This window comes from Pleurodeles waltl, chromosome 7 (assembly GCF_031143425.1).
Source record: "Pleurodeles waltl isolate 20211129_DDA chromosome 7, aPleWal1.hap1.20221129, whole genome shotgun sequence".
Lineage (NCBI taxonomy): Eukaryota > Metazoa > Chordata > Amphibia > Caudata > Salamandridae > Pleurodeles > Pleurodeles waltl.
In genome coordinates, this window is record NC_090446.1 from 692,960,357 (window position 1) to 692,978,640 (window position 18,284).

An 18,284-nucleotide genomic window follows, 5' to 3' on the forward strand; every position below is an offset into this window, starting at 1 on the left:
AGTACAAATAGAGCGGATGTTTTTACACAGCAAGCAGGGCCAGGCGTTTGTTCGCAGAAGTGGGAAGCTTCCACTTCCAAGAGAGGCGAGTTACAGCAGGCTAGGCTCAAGTGGAAGAAACCCGCGCAAGCTTCTGTGGTCTTGTTTCATGATTGCCAGGCTCTGGTGATAAATGCATCAGGATCCGTAGGTTTGTGTGCGGCTGAACCTCTGTCCACGGATCCACGGGACAGCAAGCCCCGCTGCACTGCTGCTCTGACTGGATAGGAGGAAACAGGATCACGGAAATGTCCACTTGTTTTAGTCGTGTCTGGGGTTTACCTTTAGCTGGACTCCAAACCCCTCCAGACGGCCCATTCCCGCAAAGAAGATAAGTCTGCTGCCCGGTCACCTGCGCTTGACCAGGGTGCCGGGCAGCCCCCTTTTTAAGCGAATTCGTGGCCCCCCTCTCCTTGTTTCTTTTCAAAAATTTGTCCCCCCCCCCCTTATTGGCTGATACTCCTTGCTGCACCCCCTCCCTTCCGTTTCCGCTCGACGTTGCCCCTACGATGGGGCCGGAAACAGGGGGGGCTCTCATCCTTTGTTTGGTGCGCCCGAATTTGGCGCGATAGCTTTGCTCAGGGCCGCGGTGGGGTTTCCGCTCGGGCCACTCTGAGCTCCCGATGGTCGCGGGCCTTCGCCCCAAGCGCTCTTACTCTTTGCAGATAAGGGAACTGAATCACACTGTGCCCACTTCTCAAAGGTAATTGTGGATGTACGTTCAGCGTACATGCACAAGGAGGCTTTAAACTTTCGAAGATACGAAGACTTAACAGTTTGGAAATGTCCAATAATGTAGAGACGTTGGGATATTGACCAACTTCTTCAAGAGGAAAAATATTATTGCCGGAATGTAATTAAAAAAAAGAATTTACGAAGGTCACCTCCACTCATGCCTTAGCAGTATATACATTTGCTCATGCGGAAGTATCTTTACATGAACGTAAAAGGAAATTCACAACTATTTTCCAGCATTCTAGAAAACTGAGTGTCTTATCTCACCCAGAATACTTTTGGAAAACAAATGAATTCCTCAAAATTAATATGTAGAATGCGAAGCATAAAAGTAAGCGTACAGGCATAGAGTCACGAATTTGATAAGAATTTACACAGCAGTGTGTGTTCGAGCATCAGCTAATTTGATGAAGCGGGAACGCCAGGATTAGAACTGTGGTTCTCTTGTCAGCAGCCCACTAGTCGGGAGTAGAGCCCATAGCACACCCTAAAGGCGTAGATAAACTTAGAAATGCAAGGGCTTCCGATGACTGTATTACTCGACAAAAATGATTTGGGAGCCTTTTGGCTTCATGTGGTGAAAATGTAAGCACTCGAACTAAGATTTGTATGTGAAATGTGGAGTAACTGTTTAGATCCCAGCAGAGAGACATTCGCTTTTTATTCTTAATTTCATTGAAGAGTTTAAATGGAGTAATGATAAATGCATTCGTAAAGGCTCTATGTGAATTGCTATGAGTAAAATCATTATATAAAGAACACCTGTCTTATTTCATTTTGTACACATCTGACCTTTCGATGATGTAGTCCCCTGCTGGTATTTTTTTTAATCTTCCGTCAAGACCAAAAAAGGATAACTCGACCCATTGGAAAGACATTGTCAGCTTTATATCGTGTGAATACACAGATGAGTTGTCAAAAAGCCGTCACCAGACAATTGGAGCTCCAGACGCAGTCATGCCTGTGCTCCGACGAGGGTGTGCTTGCTAGTAAGGGTGGAGACAGAGGGCCTAAAACACACTGTTTAGGCCAAACTGGAAGTTTTGATGAGAGCTTAGTCGGATTGTATATACTGACAGCTGTGGTGGTGGATGGGGGAGTTAGGTGAACACCACAATTTTGGTCCTGCTAAAAGCTAATTTCTCTCAGCGTCAGACTAAAAGTGAGCGTACGGTAAAAACAGCGACTGAATCTTGTTCATTCTCACTAACTCTCCACTTCAGGCCCGAGAGTCTACAGGTGAGAGCATAGAATTTCTCGCCAGTAGATCCAGGTATTGTCTCATGATGCTTCTACTCCTCCAGTGTTCCCGTCAGCAGCTGGCTTTGCAAGTCGATTCATAATCACCACTTAACATAGTGTTGCTGAGACACTTCTAATGTTGGTCGTTGCCTAGCAGCACTTACATACAACAGTTAATCTTCTAGATCCAGGGTGCCAGGTCTCTCCTTTTAGTGATCATGGTCCTCAGCGATTCTGGTGTTCTCATGTTCTCAACTTGATATCTGTTACCGATTGGTATGGTGTGGCTGTCTGTGTAATACCTCTTTTCACTGACTGGTCTTAAATACCAATTGTGAGTTCCCCATTTGATGCCTGTGTTTAATTGAGCATTTTTTTATTTTTATAAATGTTTTGCAGCCCGGAAAACCAAGAAGAAGATTAAAGGAATCCAGCAGGCTAGTCCTGCGCCAATGAGAGACAGCTCAGATAGTCCACAGTTGAAGGCCATGGTCCCAGCCTCCATGCCGCAGTTAACACCCACCTTGATTTCCCTTTTGGAAGTCATTGAGCCAGAAGTATTGTACGCCGGCTATGACAGTACCTTACCAGACACCTCTTGGAGGATCATGTCCAGTCTGAACATGCTCGGAGGGCGGCAAGTGATTGCAGCAGTGAAATGGGCAAAGGCTATACCAGGTACTTCAAGAATATAATATTAAATGTATTGATTAAGGTATCTTTTTACATTTAAGGTACAACATTAGATAGATAACAAAACATGGGAGAGATGAGGCCTAGTAGCTAGAGCTGCCAACTTAGGAATGTGGAGAACGTGGTTTGAATCCCAGTCTTGGACAACATTGTGTAAAGCAAAGCAAATCACTTAACCTCCCTGAGTCCAAAAAAACAACTATGTAATGTAGTCTGGTTCTGCAGTAAGGTGCTCTAATGCCCTTGGACTAGGCTGTATATATATATATATGTGTAGATATATATAGAAAGAACAAAGGTTAAAGTGACGTTGTAGTTAAGTATCGAAATAATTTAAAAACAAATGCCTAAAAACATCCCTGAAATTCTCCCGTTACAGCTTACTGAGCTAACCAAACCTTGTTCCTCTGCCAAGCACTGTTTCTGACCTCACATACTACATCACTTATGACACGTTAAATGACATTGATTACATAATTGGTCACGTCATCCCTGCTACTGCTTCTCAAATTACTTAAATAAGCTCCTAGATAATAGCAATTCTCAAAGTTTTAATGTCAAGAGAATCTGAATTTCTTTTAAGACATGAAGGGTAACATTATGCATTAATCTTTTAGTACCACTCCGCACAGCAGCAATTGAAAGTGCATTACATCATAAAGAATTACAGTCTAGAATGGAACCATAGCAACACATAAAAGGTCCATGAACAGAACAATCATCCTCTTTTAAAATGTGCAACTTGTTTAACAAAACTTGTTCTCACTTACTGTAGACGGAACATAGAAAACCAGTAATACGTACAAGACAGTCATTAGAGCCAAGATACTGCAAATTATCTGAAAGAAAGAAAATTGTTTGAGCAATCGAATAAAAAAATGTATATTATAAGTAAATAACATAATTCAATAGCATTCTGTGGCTAAAAGTACACATTTACGATTTTGAATGTCAAAAGAGTAATATTTAACTTTCTTTAATTTCATTTTAATAATTACATTTTTTTATGTTTAAACTGAATAGCTGGGAAGCTAGGGTGGGATCATGTTAGCCTCTGTGTCTTTAATGAAATTCTGATTCTCTTCACATTAACATTTTGAGAATCACTATTTCATTACAAGAGCAGAGGTTACTATTTTGCATGTTGGTAGCCATCTGGAACCAAATCAGACGTATTTGATAGATTTACAATGATGTGTAGCAAATATGGCAGCATTAGACCAATAAGCTGCTCTCATAATATCCTCCAATCTTCCACCTTTCCAAAAAACTGGCTAGCCATGGTACCTCTCAATGAATGTGCACAAAATGTTTCTAAGTCAATACCAGCTTATTGCATAATACATTTCACCTAAATAACAATTGTGGCTGTGTTGATCGCTTGAAAGGGTTTCACAAAAGAGATTAATAATTAACACCATCAGGTCAAAACTCAATCATACGGGAATAATATTCCCTCATGCAATCAACCACACACAATTTCCTGCATACGTCAAATCATAGATAAAAGATAGCATTAGACATAGTCTTTGTTCTTTTAGTAATATCAAAGGTGACCCCAAAAGGATAATACATTCTGTTACTCTTCTCCAGTGCTATGACATGTGAAACTCTAAAACAAGAAATTAAATATAGTAAGGACGCAAGTTTCTTGGTAAGTTTCTTCGTTTCTAAATATCTATTACCTGGCCAACCAGAAAATAAGGAAGAATCAGATTGATATCCAACAAAGTTTGATGTCTTGGTCTGGGGGTCTTCTTAACTTGATGCTCTTAAGAAGACGACAAACCAAAACATTCTTTCTTACACTCCTACCATTAACCCAACTGTGACAAGCAGATGAAGTAGATCTGTAACAATTATTAGCTCTATAACTCAGGTCCCTATCAAAATGATGTACTAAGAAATTAACCACATCAACTACAGGAGCCTCCACGGTATCCAAGTCCCTTTCCAAGCACCAACAAAGCCAGATTTCCAAATTCCTTCATATCTGTATTGGGTCCCTGGAACCCAAGATACCGTGAGGAGCTCCACAGCTCTTCCCGAAAGGCCTGACAACTCCGAAGATCACCTTCCACACAATAACGTTCAAAGTCCCCGTCTAACCAGCAGGTGTTCCCTTCTGTCTACACCTTTCAACAGACCCTTTGTGTCAGGTACAAAAAGTGGAATGTTGGAGCGAGTTCCAAAGTCATTGGAAAGTTTCCTACATGTTCCATGGGCCACCATTCGTCGCATCTTGGGTGTTTAATATTGTGAGGGGAAAACAATTCCTCTCCTAAAGGATTTTTAATACCGTCCTTTGAAGGAGTAGTTGAATCCTCTGTTAAGAGGTGATCACCATCATAATCTCCCTGATCAAGGCAGAGTACGTACTTGTTATATATCTTAGTCATTGATTTGATTTCCAATGGGCCCAGCACCAAGCATACCTATCCGATTTCATCCAGATTTCATAAGAAACTGCAAAACATCTGTAGTAGTGGATTCTTAACACAGATGGACGAGCAACAGACACCTTGTCCGACCCCACCCAAAGCTGATACTGGTGACAGATATATCACTACAGGGTTGGAGAGGTCATTTGGAGAAGTGGTAATCAAAAGAGTCTGATCACTGGTGGAGACCGCCTCCATATCAATGTAATGGAATTGTGAGCCATTCACTTGACATTGAAGGCCTTCATGCTGTCTTTAAAGATGCTGGTCCAGGTTCTCACGGATAACAGCACTTCTGTGTGGTAATGCCGCAAGCAGAGCGGTTTGGGGTCCTGTGCCTGGAGTCTCATCACCTCTGAAACTGGCTGACTTGTCAGGGAATTTTCCTGCTTGAGAACAGCCTGGTGGGGGTCTTTAAAAACCAGAGCAGATTAACTCAGCTGGTGACACCTAGCGGATCATGAATGACCATTACACCCAAAGTTGACAAAGAGCATCTCACAGCAATGGTAAGAACCCTGGCTCGATCTGTATGCCACTGCCTAGAATGCCAATGTCAGCAATTTGGAAAACATGAGCTCCCAAGAATGCTCTTTCTGGGAAGCACATTGTACCTAGAGGGGAGGACCAAATCCTGTATGCCTTACTGCTGCTGCCTCTCCTGCCCAAAGTTCTGAAGATCAAGGGAGCAACTGTGCGCAAGTCATCTTAGAGGCTCTGGTTTGGGCCAGAAAATGTGTAGAACCTGGAACTTCTGGGCATGAGCTTGTGTCTTTCTTTTGGTCTACCACTTCAAAAGAATCGTCTGTTGCAGCAGCAGAGTAGGGTTTTGCACAGATGCCTGCACAATTTTCACCTAGTGTGGCGATTGCATTGCGGTAGTTGACTCTAATCGATCTGCCTCCCAAAGTAGTGGATGTCATTGTGGCAGCCAGGTGTCCCTCTACAACATGTATTTATGCTGGACACTGGGGTAAGTATGTAGCTTGGTGTAGCCCCCATAAAATGGACTCAGTACAAGCTAAACTGTGTGTGTTGTTTGCTCTGTTATACTCTCCTAGAAGAGGAGAGACTTCATTCTTGCGATCCCAGGAGAGTGCTGAGCTTATACATCATTCATAGCAACGATCATCGGGTGGACGTTAAGCTCTTTGTTGCATTTTCTGGAGCAAGTAAAAGCAAGATAATGCAGAACAGCAATTTTATCCAGGTGGATAGTCCTCTGCATTCAGGTCTCCTGGCCAATAAGCTGCTTGTAGAAAGGTCGAGGGTTGATTTCACCAGGGCTGTGGCTGCTAGTACTGCATTTGCAAGCAGAATGTCTGTCCTCGACATCTGTCAGGCTATTGTGGGCATCATTGTACATGTTCACAAAGCACTACTGCTCTGATAGCCAGGTCTTACAGGATGGGCATTTTGGCTGTTCAGCCCTGCTGGACTTTTTGGTCTGAGTCACTCCACAGACCCGCCACAGGGAGAGGTACTGATGTGTTGTATATTCTAAAAGTGAGAAATATGAAGTTAGAAGTGTCCATTAGAAGAACAAGTTACTTTATTTCAGTATTGCTCTTTCTGGTGGATACTGTATCTAAGCTGCATATTTTTCATCACCCTCCAGCATTCCCGTTCTGTGGAATGGACTCTTTTTAACTATTGATGACAAAAAAAATCTGAGAAAATCAATTCATATTTTCACCATTATTGCCTTTATATTTCTCTCCATTGTATAATCAACACCCATCTCTAAACGTGTTGCTTCAAGAAAGCCCCCCTTTTTAATTTAACCCTACTAGAAGCGCATACACAGTCTTTACCAAGAACATACAGTTTCCTGGATCCCATCCAGGTCTTACCATTGGTTGGCTTTCCCGCCACACTAATTTGTCTGCTTCTTATTTGTTTCCCAGCTTCTCAGTCTTGTGTTTGTCACCCCATAGGGCATAGTCTCTTTATGACCTCTTTGATTGGATGACCATGTATGTTTCCACTTCTGTTTTTTATAGCACTACATTTTGTTAGGTTAAGCACTCACTCTTGTGTCCTTCCTGTTGCTTTCTCACCCATGGGCTTCTTCCCTACCCACTCCTTGCTGCTCTCTCAGGAACTGATTCTCCTCTCCACCTCTGCCTTCCTTGTTTCTTCCCTCCACCCATGTCCTTCTTCTTTCTTGCCTGTTGCATATCTTCCCCACTTTCCATGTTGCATCTGCCTCCCGCACCCACAGTTATCTTCCCCCACTCTGGCCTTCGGTGTTGCTTCCTCAAACACTAGCCCTCTTGGTTGTTCCACCCCTATAAGTGCTTTTTTTGTTTTATCTGTTAAAATCGGGAAATAAAAGAAAACGCTAGAGTCATTGGGATGTGCACGCATGTGTGGTGTGCACAGCTGCAAAATACATGAACCCTGCACCTTAGTTCCTTTTTCCTTTACTCTTTGTTTTTAACCATGCTGAACAGCGTCAGGGTTGCTGTGCAGCAAGGCTAAAAACCATTGATGAGAAATAAAGAAGCATTATCCAAGGGCAAGATGCTAATTCATATAGCTAGGGAAAGTCATCCTGCACAATATTAGAATTCAGAAGTGTACCCTTTGGCCTGTTTTAAAACAATTGAATATTAGGGATTTTATTTAGAGCAGTGGTTCTTGGCCTTTTGACTTCTGTGGACTCCCACTTAATCATTACTCGAACCTGTGGACCCCCACTGAATCGTTATTGGATTCCGTGACTCCCACAGTGTTATTACTCAAAGCTGGAGACCCCAGTGTAAGTATTTTCAGTGATTTGAACTGCAAAACAATACACAAAAATCAGAAGCAAGCATTCATCAAGCAAATACACAATTGGTGGAAATAGTTTATTTAATTCAATTATAAAAATAAAAAAATCAGTAGGAAAGAGCTTTTCTAAATTCAAATGAGGAGACTTATTGTCCATTCTGTATTTTGTTTGATGCACTTGCTCTGCCCCTATGCATCAATCTGAGGATACTAACTTGATTTTTAGCCTCCAGTTTCAAAGTCCTTCATATTTACAGAACGTTTTAGAATTTTTAGTTGTTCATGTTGCTTTTTTATTTATGTACACTTTATTAATCTATTAACATTGTTCAATTTTCTAAGCAGTTTCAGATGCCCCGAGTAGGCTTCGTGGATCCACACGGGTCCCTATGACACAGGTTAAGAACCACCAATTTATAGAATGAGATTCTGGAGAGTGAGAGGGACAGATCATTATTTACATGCAGAACCTGTTTTCCCATATACTCTTTATATCCTTATGTACTTGGTATATGTGCAATTTGCAGTCGCTAGAAAAGACTGACAGCAGATGACAGGCATTCAAACATAAGGCTCGAACATGGGAGGGTGTTGTTGAGCAATTACTAAAATTACCTTTATCTTTGAGAGGGGTGGGTGCGCTTAGAGAGAATTAACAATTAACCAATGGTTATGTTTTACTGTACAACCATGTAGTTTTCTCGACGGATCCTAGAGTACGGCATCTATGATTGAATTTGCATTCTTTCCATGCTCCTCACTCTATGAATACAGTTCTTTTCTCCTCACAGAACCACAGAATATTAGAGCTGGTACTCCCTGAATTAGATCTAATACCCAGAACCATATATGTAATATGCAGAACAGTAAGCTTATTACAGGAGACAGCCTAGGCCAGACTTTAGGTGGGCTGGCCCCAATCGTAGCTTTGTTCCTCCTCGAGTTTCTCCTACAGGAAGTAACTGCTTCAAAATGGTAGCAACATCTCACCTTAGGAAATACTTGAAACTCTGTGTATCTTGTCAGAGGCTTTGGTGCGAAGGAGAAAAGAGAGGTTGTGGGCATAAGTAGCAGGCATTGGCAAAGCAGACATGTTTTGCCTATGCTTGAGTTAATGACTTTGCTAATGTGTCTTAGCCATGTTGCATACCAGCGTGACTGCTTTTCAGCATGGCTAAAGGTTAGTGGCATAGAGCACAGTGTTGCAGAGTGTGGTGGAGTGTTGTGCAGTTGAGTGTCATAGATATGTCATGGAGTTGCAAAAAGTGTCATGGAGGGAGTAGAGTTGAAGGGTGTGGAGTGGCTTAGAGTCGTGTTGTGGAGTAGCATGTCATAGATTGTAGAGTAGAGTGACAGAGTAAAGTGGAGTGGCGTAGAGGGAGTGGCATTCTGTTGAGTAAAGTGTTATGGCATAGGGTGTAGTAGATTGTCATAGCGTGGAGTGTCAGAGGGGGCTAGACTGTCCTAGAAAGGAGTAGCATGGAGTGGCGTAGAATAAAATGATGTAGAGTAGAGTAGAGTGGAGTGGCATGAAGTTGGAGTATCATGGACGGCATAGAGTGGACGTTCATAGAGTGGAGTAGAATGTTGAGGAGTGTCAGAGTGAAGTGGCGTAGAGTGTCGTAGAGTGGCATAGAGTGGAGTGACATAGTGTTGTGGAGTGGCATAGTAGGTTGTGGAGGAAGCTGACGAGAGTGTCGTGGAGTGGCATAGTCTAGTGGAGTAAAGTGTTGGAGAGGGATTAGCGAAGAGTGGAGTAGATTCTTGTGGATTAGAGTGGCATAGACTTGACTGGAGTGTCGTTGAGTGTCATAGAGTGAAATATAGTGGAGTAGTATGTCCTAGAGTAGGGTGGAGTAAAGTGGTGCGGAGTAGCTTAGAAGGAGTCACGTAGAGTGGTATAGAGTGAAGTGTCTTAGAATGGAATGGCATTGAGTAGACTGGAGTGTCGTAGAGTGGAGGGAAATGTCATTGAGTGGCTTAGAATGGAGTGTTGTGAAATGCATAGGGTGTCTTAGAATGGGGTGCAATAGAGTGGTGGGCATATAATGGAGTATGCATGGTTTGATAGCGCACTGCTATGAGAAAAAAACACATTTTCAATTGAAATAATCATTACATTGGTAGAGACATACAGTTTTACTGATAAAAGTATACAGGGTATAACCTATGATGTGTGGAAATGTCACCACCTGGTGTACAGGATTGTTTTGATCATATTAAAATGTTCCACCACCCTTCAAAATTACAAAGAAAATGCTTCATTTGTACTTTCCTAATTCTACTCTATCTTCACAATTAATGTACAGACATTTTAATTTTGTGTGCCAGAACAAAATCCTTTGCTTTCACAAGATTGTCACATAAATCCTCTTACTTTTAAATTAGAGAATGAAAAGTAAACATCAAGCTCCCTTGCAAGAAAGAGCCTGACATTTGATCCCTGTCTTTGAATGCACACTGAATGTGACAAGATAAGAACAAGATCTGAAGGCCTGTTTGCAGAAGGGCTGCACTTGTGTAAGAATACAGTAAATAGGCTATGCTGGAGGGACGAGCACAAGCTGGACAGCCTAAAACCAATAAAGCCAGCAAATAGAAAGCAAGCAAATTTGAATTAGAAACACAAAGCTAATGGTAAACAATGGGCGGAATGCATTCCCATGGATCTTTAAGAATGTCTTGAAGATATTGTTAGCAAACCAGATAGCAGGCATTGACGTAAAAAAGAAGCAGTTGCAGGCGGAGCTCTCATTGAATGGTGGTGGTGATTTTTGTTGTTAAAAAATATTGCTGTTTCATTGCCAGTCTTCTAATTACTGGCTTCTCATCAGGTTTTAGAAACTTGCACCTGGATGACCAAATGACTCTTCTCCAGTACTCTTGGATGTTCCTGATGGTTTTTGCTCTTGGCTGGAGATCTTACAAGCAAGCAAATGGAAGCATGTTGTGCTTCGCCCCGGATTTGATCATCAATAAGTGAGTGCAATGATCTCCTGGAGAAGGCCACTGTTATGTGTATGTCTCTTATGTGTGCATGCCCTCCTGCAGTATTTAATCTATTGGCGAAATAATTTAACCTTTTTTCCTACACCAAACCCTCAAATATTTGGAAAGCAAACAATTGTTTGAAGGTTATCACCCAGGCCTCTCAGATCCTCCGTCCTATTGATGTAGGATGCAACACTTTACTAAAAATATATTTATTAAACACAATGGAGAAATTTGCCATAACACGTTTTTCCATCATAATCTTTCAATTTATTGGAAAACATAGTATTTTGTTAATTGTTAAATGCGGTGAATGTAGTAAACTGCATATGAATAAATTCGTGGTTCAAAAATAGCTAGGGGACATAGCAGCACTAGTGGCTACTCAGTCCAGTTTGAATAATGCCCGTGCTTGGTGTTTTAACTGCTCAGGTGCTTGGGGTATTGTGTTCAGCGTTCTTCGACAGCAATCGGTATTGAAGTTTTGCAGCACTATACTCCCATTGTTTTGCGATGGTTATAAAAGTATGCAGAACATTTTGTGTTATTGGCTTTTGTATAGCGCACATGCTGTCTGTCATTTGTTTTGCCCGTGGCGCTTTTTTTACATGAAGTCTGCTCTTAGCTCACATGAGGGTTTTGTATGTATTTCTTTTGTACTGCAGCCATCTCAAGACCCTGTACCAGAACACTTTGTTAGGTTGAATGCGCTCACCCTCTTAAATTACTGGGAAAGTTGGATAATTGGGTTATGACCACTTAACAAAGTATTCCACAGATTTCAGTTCTGCCCACTTTAACTGAGCCTTTCAACCTTCTGAGGCTGAGAAAGTAAGTACCTTTTATTTGGTTCATGGCATACAGACTTGTGAAGCCCAACTGCAAACAACGGGAACGTTAGAAGTAACGAGCCAAAGTGCATTTAAAAAAAGGTATGGGAACTTTGATGTTGATTGCAGTGGGGTCAGTGAAAGTGGGGGCGGTGTCCAAGGTGTGGCTAACAAAATATATTCTCTAAGTTCTTTTGGTCTTTCACCGTCTGGTAGCTACTTATAAACTAACATGCAGCTTAAATGAAAAATAAATTTCAAAAGTTGTTACTAATTGCGAAATACAATATAGTACATTATGAAACCTCAATCAGTGTACTGCAGAGGTCTGTGTGTAACCAGAGACCCACAGAAATAACTCTTGGTGCATTGAAGAAAAGTGACGTGTTTTTAGTGCTACGAGGTCACAGACTGTGACAGAAAGCACTGTGAAAATGGAATTCTTTATTTTAAACTTGCATTACGCACAGTATAATTCACTGCTACAAAAATTGCAAAATGTTTAAGATAAATTGATGCTTCCAAAACATAGATTTGAGGAATATTCAGTGTACCTAATGCAATTCTTTTTCACATTACTGTCCCTTCAACACTGCATGATATAAATACAATTACAGTTAAAGCTTGCTCTTCATAGACCAGTTGTTAACTCTTTGCACTACCGCTCAAAACAATATATCTTTGTCATCACAAAGCTTTGTATGATTATGTCAATTAAAGCAGCTACCGGCTGCAAAGCATCCTTTTAATCTACAGATTAACTGGTACCACACATTTGCATTTCTCCCAAGCCAGCAGGCACCCTGACAGGAAGGCTTGTTTAGCTGTCTGCCCGGCTTCGTTTACTTGAGACTCACTCAATGACACTTGGATGAGGCATTTAATGTGTCAGAATTAACCGGGAACGGTGTTTCATGAATCATAAAAGTATGGGCACGTTCTGCCCCTGCGATCCTGCCCACTTCGACCACTGATTCACACAGAAGTGGGATGTTCTGATGGGTTGAATCTTGCTGTATTTTTTTATAAATGATTTTTATTGATAGTTGTTTGAACATACACGGCAAAGTGCCAATCATATAAGTATGCAGCAGGGTTACTTCGGTACGCCTCAGTACCAGGCAGTGTTCTGTAGACTCCCATGGTTCACAGCAAGGGAAGAGAAGGGAGGGGAGCCAGCAATGTTGTCCTTTCCCCAGACTCAGCCTCATTTATAACCTCAGCGCCCCAGTCTTTCCAACTGAGCCACTGCTCCATATTGCAGTCCGACCGCCCAGCCATCAACAGTCCGATAACCAGTAAGAGCATCGCTGCCCCCTCAAAGTCTTTCTGTATTTCATTAACTTGATGCTGGTTTTTTGTTTTTGAAGTAGTTATTCAGCACTTTGCATTAGGGAAAATATTGTATATTTTAGGCACTGGGGATCCTATTTATAAAGGTATTTTCAACAGTAAATGTAAGAGATTCCTGATGGGTGGGCATAAATACATTTACTGAAGAGGAGTTCACCTCCACTAGTGATGGGAAATCACAGTAGGAAATCTGCTCAAGGAATGAGAAGTAGGTGTTTGCCTTGGAAGTTTAGGAACGCTGACAAAGATGTTCCTTTGTGGGCACTCCCAAACAACTTTCCAGCTATTTTCAACTCTGGAAGTGTTTAGAGATTTACTTTCAGGATGGAAAGGGGCATGCGTCATCCTCAGATTTGCTAGGGGAAAAAGCTTTTAGCACAGGGGAAAAAGTCCAACCACCCCATCCCGTACCATTATGAGAACAGACAACAGCATCCAGATGCAAAAAGTACTTCGGAAACATAGTAATGATGGGCATAAATCACTCATTAATTTAACCACCATAATTTGTCGCATCTTTTTAAAATTCCTTTTGAAATACCATTCCTTTGTTCCTCACCACTACTGGTGCAAGGCTGTTTAGTGCACTCTGCTTTGGCAGGAGCTCCAAAGAATTTCTAAGGATTTTACCATGCCTGAAACCAACCATTGTTCGCACGAAGATCATGTTGCGTGAATATGTAGAAGTGTGCCACACACTGGATGAAAGCCGGCAAAATCATGCAGTCTGCGATTACTGCTTTACAGTGCCAGCCAAGAAGAGCTGCCACTTCCTCTGCTGCTTCAGGTGTAACGCCCCCATTACAGAAGCAACCAATATCTTCTCCCTCTTCGGAATGATTGGACATACATTTGGCAGGTGTTTTACGTTGGCTGATTAAGTGGTCATATTGTCTTTGCGTCATTACTACAGCACACAGCCCAATGGAAGTAGTGGACACATCTGATTCTCGAATTTTTGGCGCTGGTAGAACGAAGGAAACACAGTTGCTCTTGTTTTCTTAGTTACCAAATCAATCTACTTATTTTTGTTGTTCCTTCAAATTGTTTGTAGAAGATAGTCTGATCGTGGCGATCATCAGTTTAAAAACCATACTGTTGGCTATATATGTGATAGAAAATAAATTAGTCAGTCAAAAGTTATTTTACTCTTTAAATCTTCAACCGTCACTTAAAATGTTCACCAGGACACAGAGGTAAGAATTGTTGACTACACTCAAAAATTTCTTGGAGATCTCTCTAGTCTTGCAGAGCTTGGTGGTTAGTGCCGGGATTTATGGTTCTGCTTTATGATAGAACATAATAGATTTTAGGCAAGTACGTGGTGAAGATGACAATGCTCAGGTAAAAAACGTGATTTTTGTTCATGAAAACAATGACTCCAGATTCTAGTGGTCTTGTGTACACATTGTGTTATCCATCTTAAATAGCATTTTTGCTGTTTGAAATGCGTTAGGGTGGGCAGTGAGGTTTTTGGATACAGACCCCCTGAAAGGAAGACGACACCAGGTAAGAGGTCTATAGTTTATTACCCCCCCTCGTCCGCGTCTACAACATAACTGCCCTTCCAACCAACCCCAGCCTTCCCTTCGTTTCCCCCGCATTCCACATTCCACTTGGAATGTGGAACGCCTTCCATACAGCATGCAAGGGCCCGCGCCCCCCCTTTAAATAGATTCTAAACAGTCACACAAGTGGAGCAATGCCCTCGGCTTGCCAGCAAGGTATCATATGTCATGCAGCCCAGACCATATTTTTTTCTTAGTCTTTCAAGAAGCACCTCAAAACACTCTATTTCTCCACACATTTTCCTTTTATTTCTTATTTTATTACATCTTTCTTTTACATTTTGGTCTGGTCAGTTAGATACCATGGATGTGATTACCATTTCTTATAAGTGATTGTATGCATCTACCCACAATAATTGGGCGCCTAACTCAAATGTGGCACCTCTTGCATACATCTGATTACATTTTTACATGTTTTCCAGTTGTGAGGTGCTTCATTTTCTTTGTGCACCCTAGAGTTTGTCCTGTTGTTCCGTACAGTGCACCACCAACAATGGAACGGCCTGATCCTATTGGGCTTTCTACATGAAGTTGAGGCAGCCATCCCTGGCATCGTATTTCCTTATCTTCTTAGAATTGGTCTTGGATGAAAACATGCTTGTATGATTAAGCAGCGACCCTTGGGTGTGTTTATTCCTTGTTTAATCCTGCTCTTCTGTCACAGCCTGTAAAACTGGCCGGGGTGGAATCATTCAGTACGCGTGATAGGTTTGTGTTGTAAAATACCCCTTGTCCCACTATGAATTTCACCCCTCAGTGTTAATCTTAAGGAGTTAGTTGGAGAAAATAAGCCCAAGTTAAAATCAAATCTTGGCTGTGTTAAAGTGGATTAAAATGAACCAATGCCCACTCATTTTAATATTTACCTTTTAAAGCTTGATTGTTATATTGTTCACAAGGTTCCTGCAGTATCAGTGATGATGTATACAAATTTACTGCTGATAAAATGACACCGTTCAGTCAGGGGTTTTACTCCTAAAACTGGATTTTGATAATGTGGTTGTATTTTAAATGAGCATTCTTAGTCATATGTTTGTTTGATCAGTCGTTTTTTTTAAAGTCTTTCCTATTTCTTGACTAAACATGTACTGAACGAAGAAGTTTACCCCTTTTTAATAAAATTAAAAATGGGCCAAGTTCTATGTGCTGTAGTATTTAGTAAGAGGAACACTAGTTTGAATTCAGGAGAATGCCTTAGGAATCAAATTTTCTCTTTTGGCTCGTGTGCCGTAAAGGAAAGATGCCACGTGTATGTCAGTTAGAGTATTGTCCAAACAGTGTATGTTGCTTCCTGTGTTTAGATACAAATCCACCACCTAAGGATGGAAATTGAAGCTTTCATGCCTGTTTTCTATATTTTTGCATGATGTATTTTGGGTAATAGTCACAAAATTGAGGAAGTGAAGTTGGAAATTTGCTCCAGGAGGCTTACTCATGTTTAGAGGAAGATTTTACCTTTTATGGAACGTTCATAGAATGTTATGACACCACTTTTCTGGTATACGCATAATTAAAACCTATGATTGTGGAATTTAAACAGAGCATTCAAACCTATGCATGTGGACTTTAAAAGGAGCTTAGAGAACTCTAAACAATGGTTATTTAACCTTGTTTTGTTTTGCCATGGGTAATATATTGTCTTAGTTTCCATCTTGGAAATCCACTTCTGTGCTTGAAAGGAGTTCTTGTAGGTGTGTGTTTTTTTGAGCCCTGGACAAGAAGCTTTATGCTGTTGCTATGTGATTATCCACAAACCTAGGTGTTTACAATGGCGCAGCTAACCAGAAGTTTATTGGTGTTCACCTACTTTTGCATATATGGTCTCTTTGCAATGCACACAACCCTACGCCTAGCCCTATATTTGAGAATGCAGAAATTCAACTGTACTGGTAGCAATTCTGATTTGAAAATTCTATTTGCCAGAGAACAATAGTAAATCCTGGTTTTATTAATTTAGTTTAGGATGATACTCTGACAAATAGGTATGTCTTTGCTCCTAAGTTGATCTTGCATTTCCAAATAGCTTTGCAAGATGGGCACACTGTGATGGCTGTGGGGGAACATTTTCCGCACTCAGGTAGTTGCTTCAAATCTAGAACTTTACACTGTTGAGCAAGACCAGAGACAGTTGGCATTGTCTACCAAGGCTTGGGCTCTTAGTGGTCCTCAGAGGTGTGCATCTTTTATTTTCTGGTCCACTTCAATCATTTCTTTAGATAAATCACACTCTGAATTAAAGTCCATAGATACACTTAATGCAACAGCTCAACCAACTTCAGTGTAGTCGCATACTGCTTATTTCATGTCTCGTCTCAATTATTTTTTTCAATCCTGACTCTTTACTTTGATGACTGCATTTTAAGAGAATAAAAGAGCCACTTGCTTTATTCTTCTGAATGGTATAGTGCAGTGGTGCTTAATTTTTTGACTTCAGTGGACCCCCACTTAATTACTACTGTAACCCAGAAACCCCACTGAATCATTATAGGAATTCGGGGACTTCCCCTTAGTCACTGTTAGAAGCCCGGGACCCGGCCTAAGCATTTTCGATCAGTTGAACTGCAAATCAATACACAAAAAATACAGAAACACAGATTCATCGAACAGACATAGAAATGATGAAAATCTGTATTTAATTCACAAATATAAAAAAAAATCTATATTGTAATTTAATGGGAACATAAACTCAGTCGAGGCCACCCATCATACTAACTTAATTTTTAGCCTCCACTTTCACATTTGCTTCTTTATTAATTACTGTGTCTTAATTTGTTAATATTTTTTTTTTCTAACTAGTCGCTCACTCCCTGAGAAGGCTTTGCAGACCCCCTGGGAGTTATTTCGTATCTGGAACGTCTTGAAGTTTACAAAGCGGTAACATGGTTTATCTAAAATCACAACATTCTATCTTGATCAAAATGCAAGCTTCCTGGTTCAGGAGGCATTACCATAACATTTTGGGACATATATATCGAGATTGGTAATTGCAATTTTGAAATTGAGATTTTTATTGAAACCCAATTAGGAAATATCAATTTTAATGTATGAAAGTTTTCATTTTAATCTAGCGATTCCTTGTGTGTCACAAATCGACCTATCTCATGAAGTATTTGTGTACTATGAGGAATCTTTGTCATAACATGGATGGTGACCTACTTGGGTAAGCCGGCCCATCAAGTCTTTGATTCCTTTTTAGGGTCGAGCGTGCGTTGCATGCGCTCGCGCATGGTATCACAGCGAGACGCTTTAGTATTTAGAAAAGGGCTCGGAGCCCTGTCAACTTCACGTCAGTGTTTTTTATTGGTTCGTGGGTTTAGCTAATAAAATCTGCTTGCTTTCATTAGTGGAAGGCACGCATACGTCATGCCTTTTCCGGTGGCTAGCCCTCCTTGAGCGCAGCGACCAAGTACAGAAAACATGCGAGGCTCGCTGTTTTCCATCGGGCTCGTGGACTTCTTTTTCTCAAATTTACGAGTGCGATCTCGCTTGGCAGAAGTCGAGCGCTTTACATAGTTATTTTCACTTTTTCGGGTTATGTACATAAATGCACTTTTGCCCGATAGGTGAAAAGTCGGGTTAGGAGTTTACAACGCGATCAGCTCTAACATGAGCAA

At 41.1% G+C, this 18,284-nt stretch overlaps 1 protein-coding gene across 3 annotated transcripts in view; it reads left to right on the forward strand.

Moving 5' to 3' along the window:
- The window catches only part of NR3C1 (nuclear receptor subfamily 3 group C member 1), a 503,133-nt gene that overhangs the window by 361,170 nt on the left and 123,679 nt on the right, over window positions 1–18,284 (forward strand). For all 3 annotated transcript variants that reach the window (XM_069244696.1, XM_069244697.1, XM_069244694.1), the window contains exons 5-6: window positions 2,416–2,694; window positions 10,763–10,907. In XM_069244696.1, the coding sequence (XP_069100797.1) occupies window positions 2,416–2,694; window positions 10,763–10,907 (424 nt within the window). The remainder of the gene's footprint in view (window positions 1–2,415; window positions 2,695–10,762; window positions 10,908–18,284) is intronic.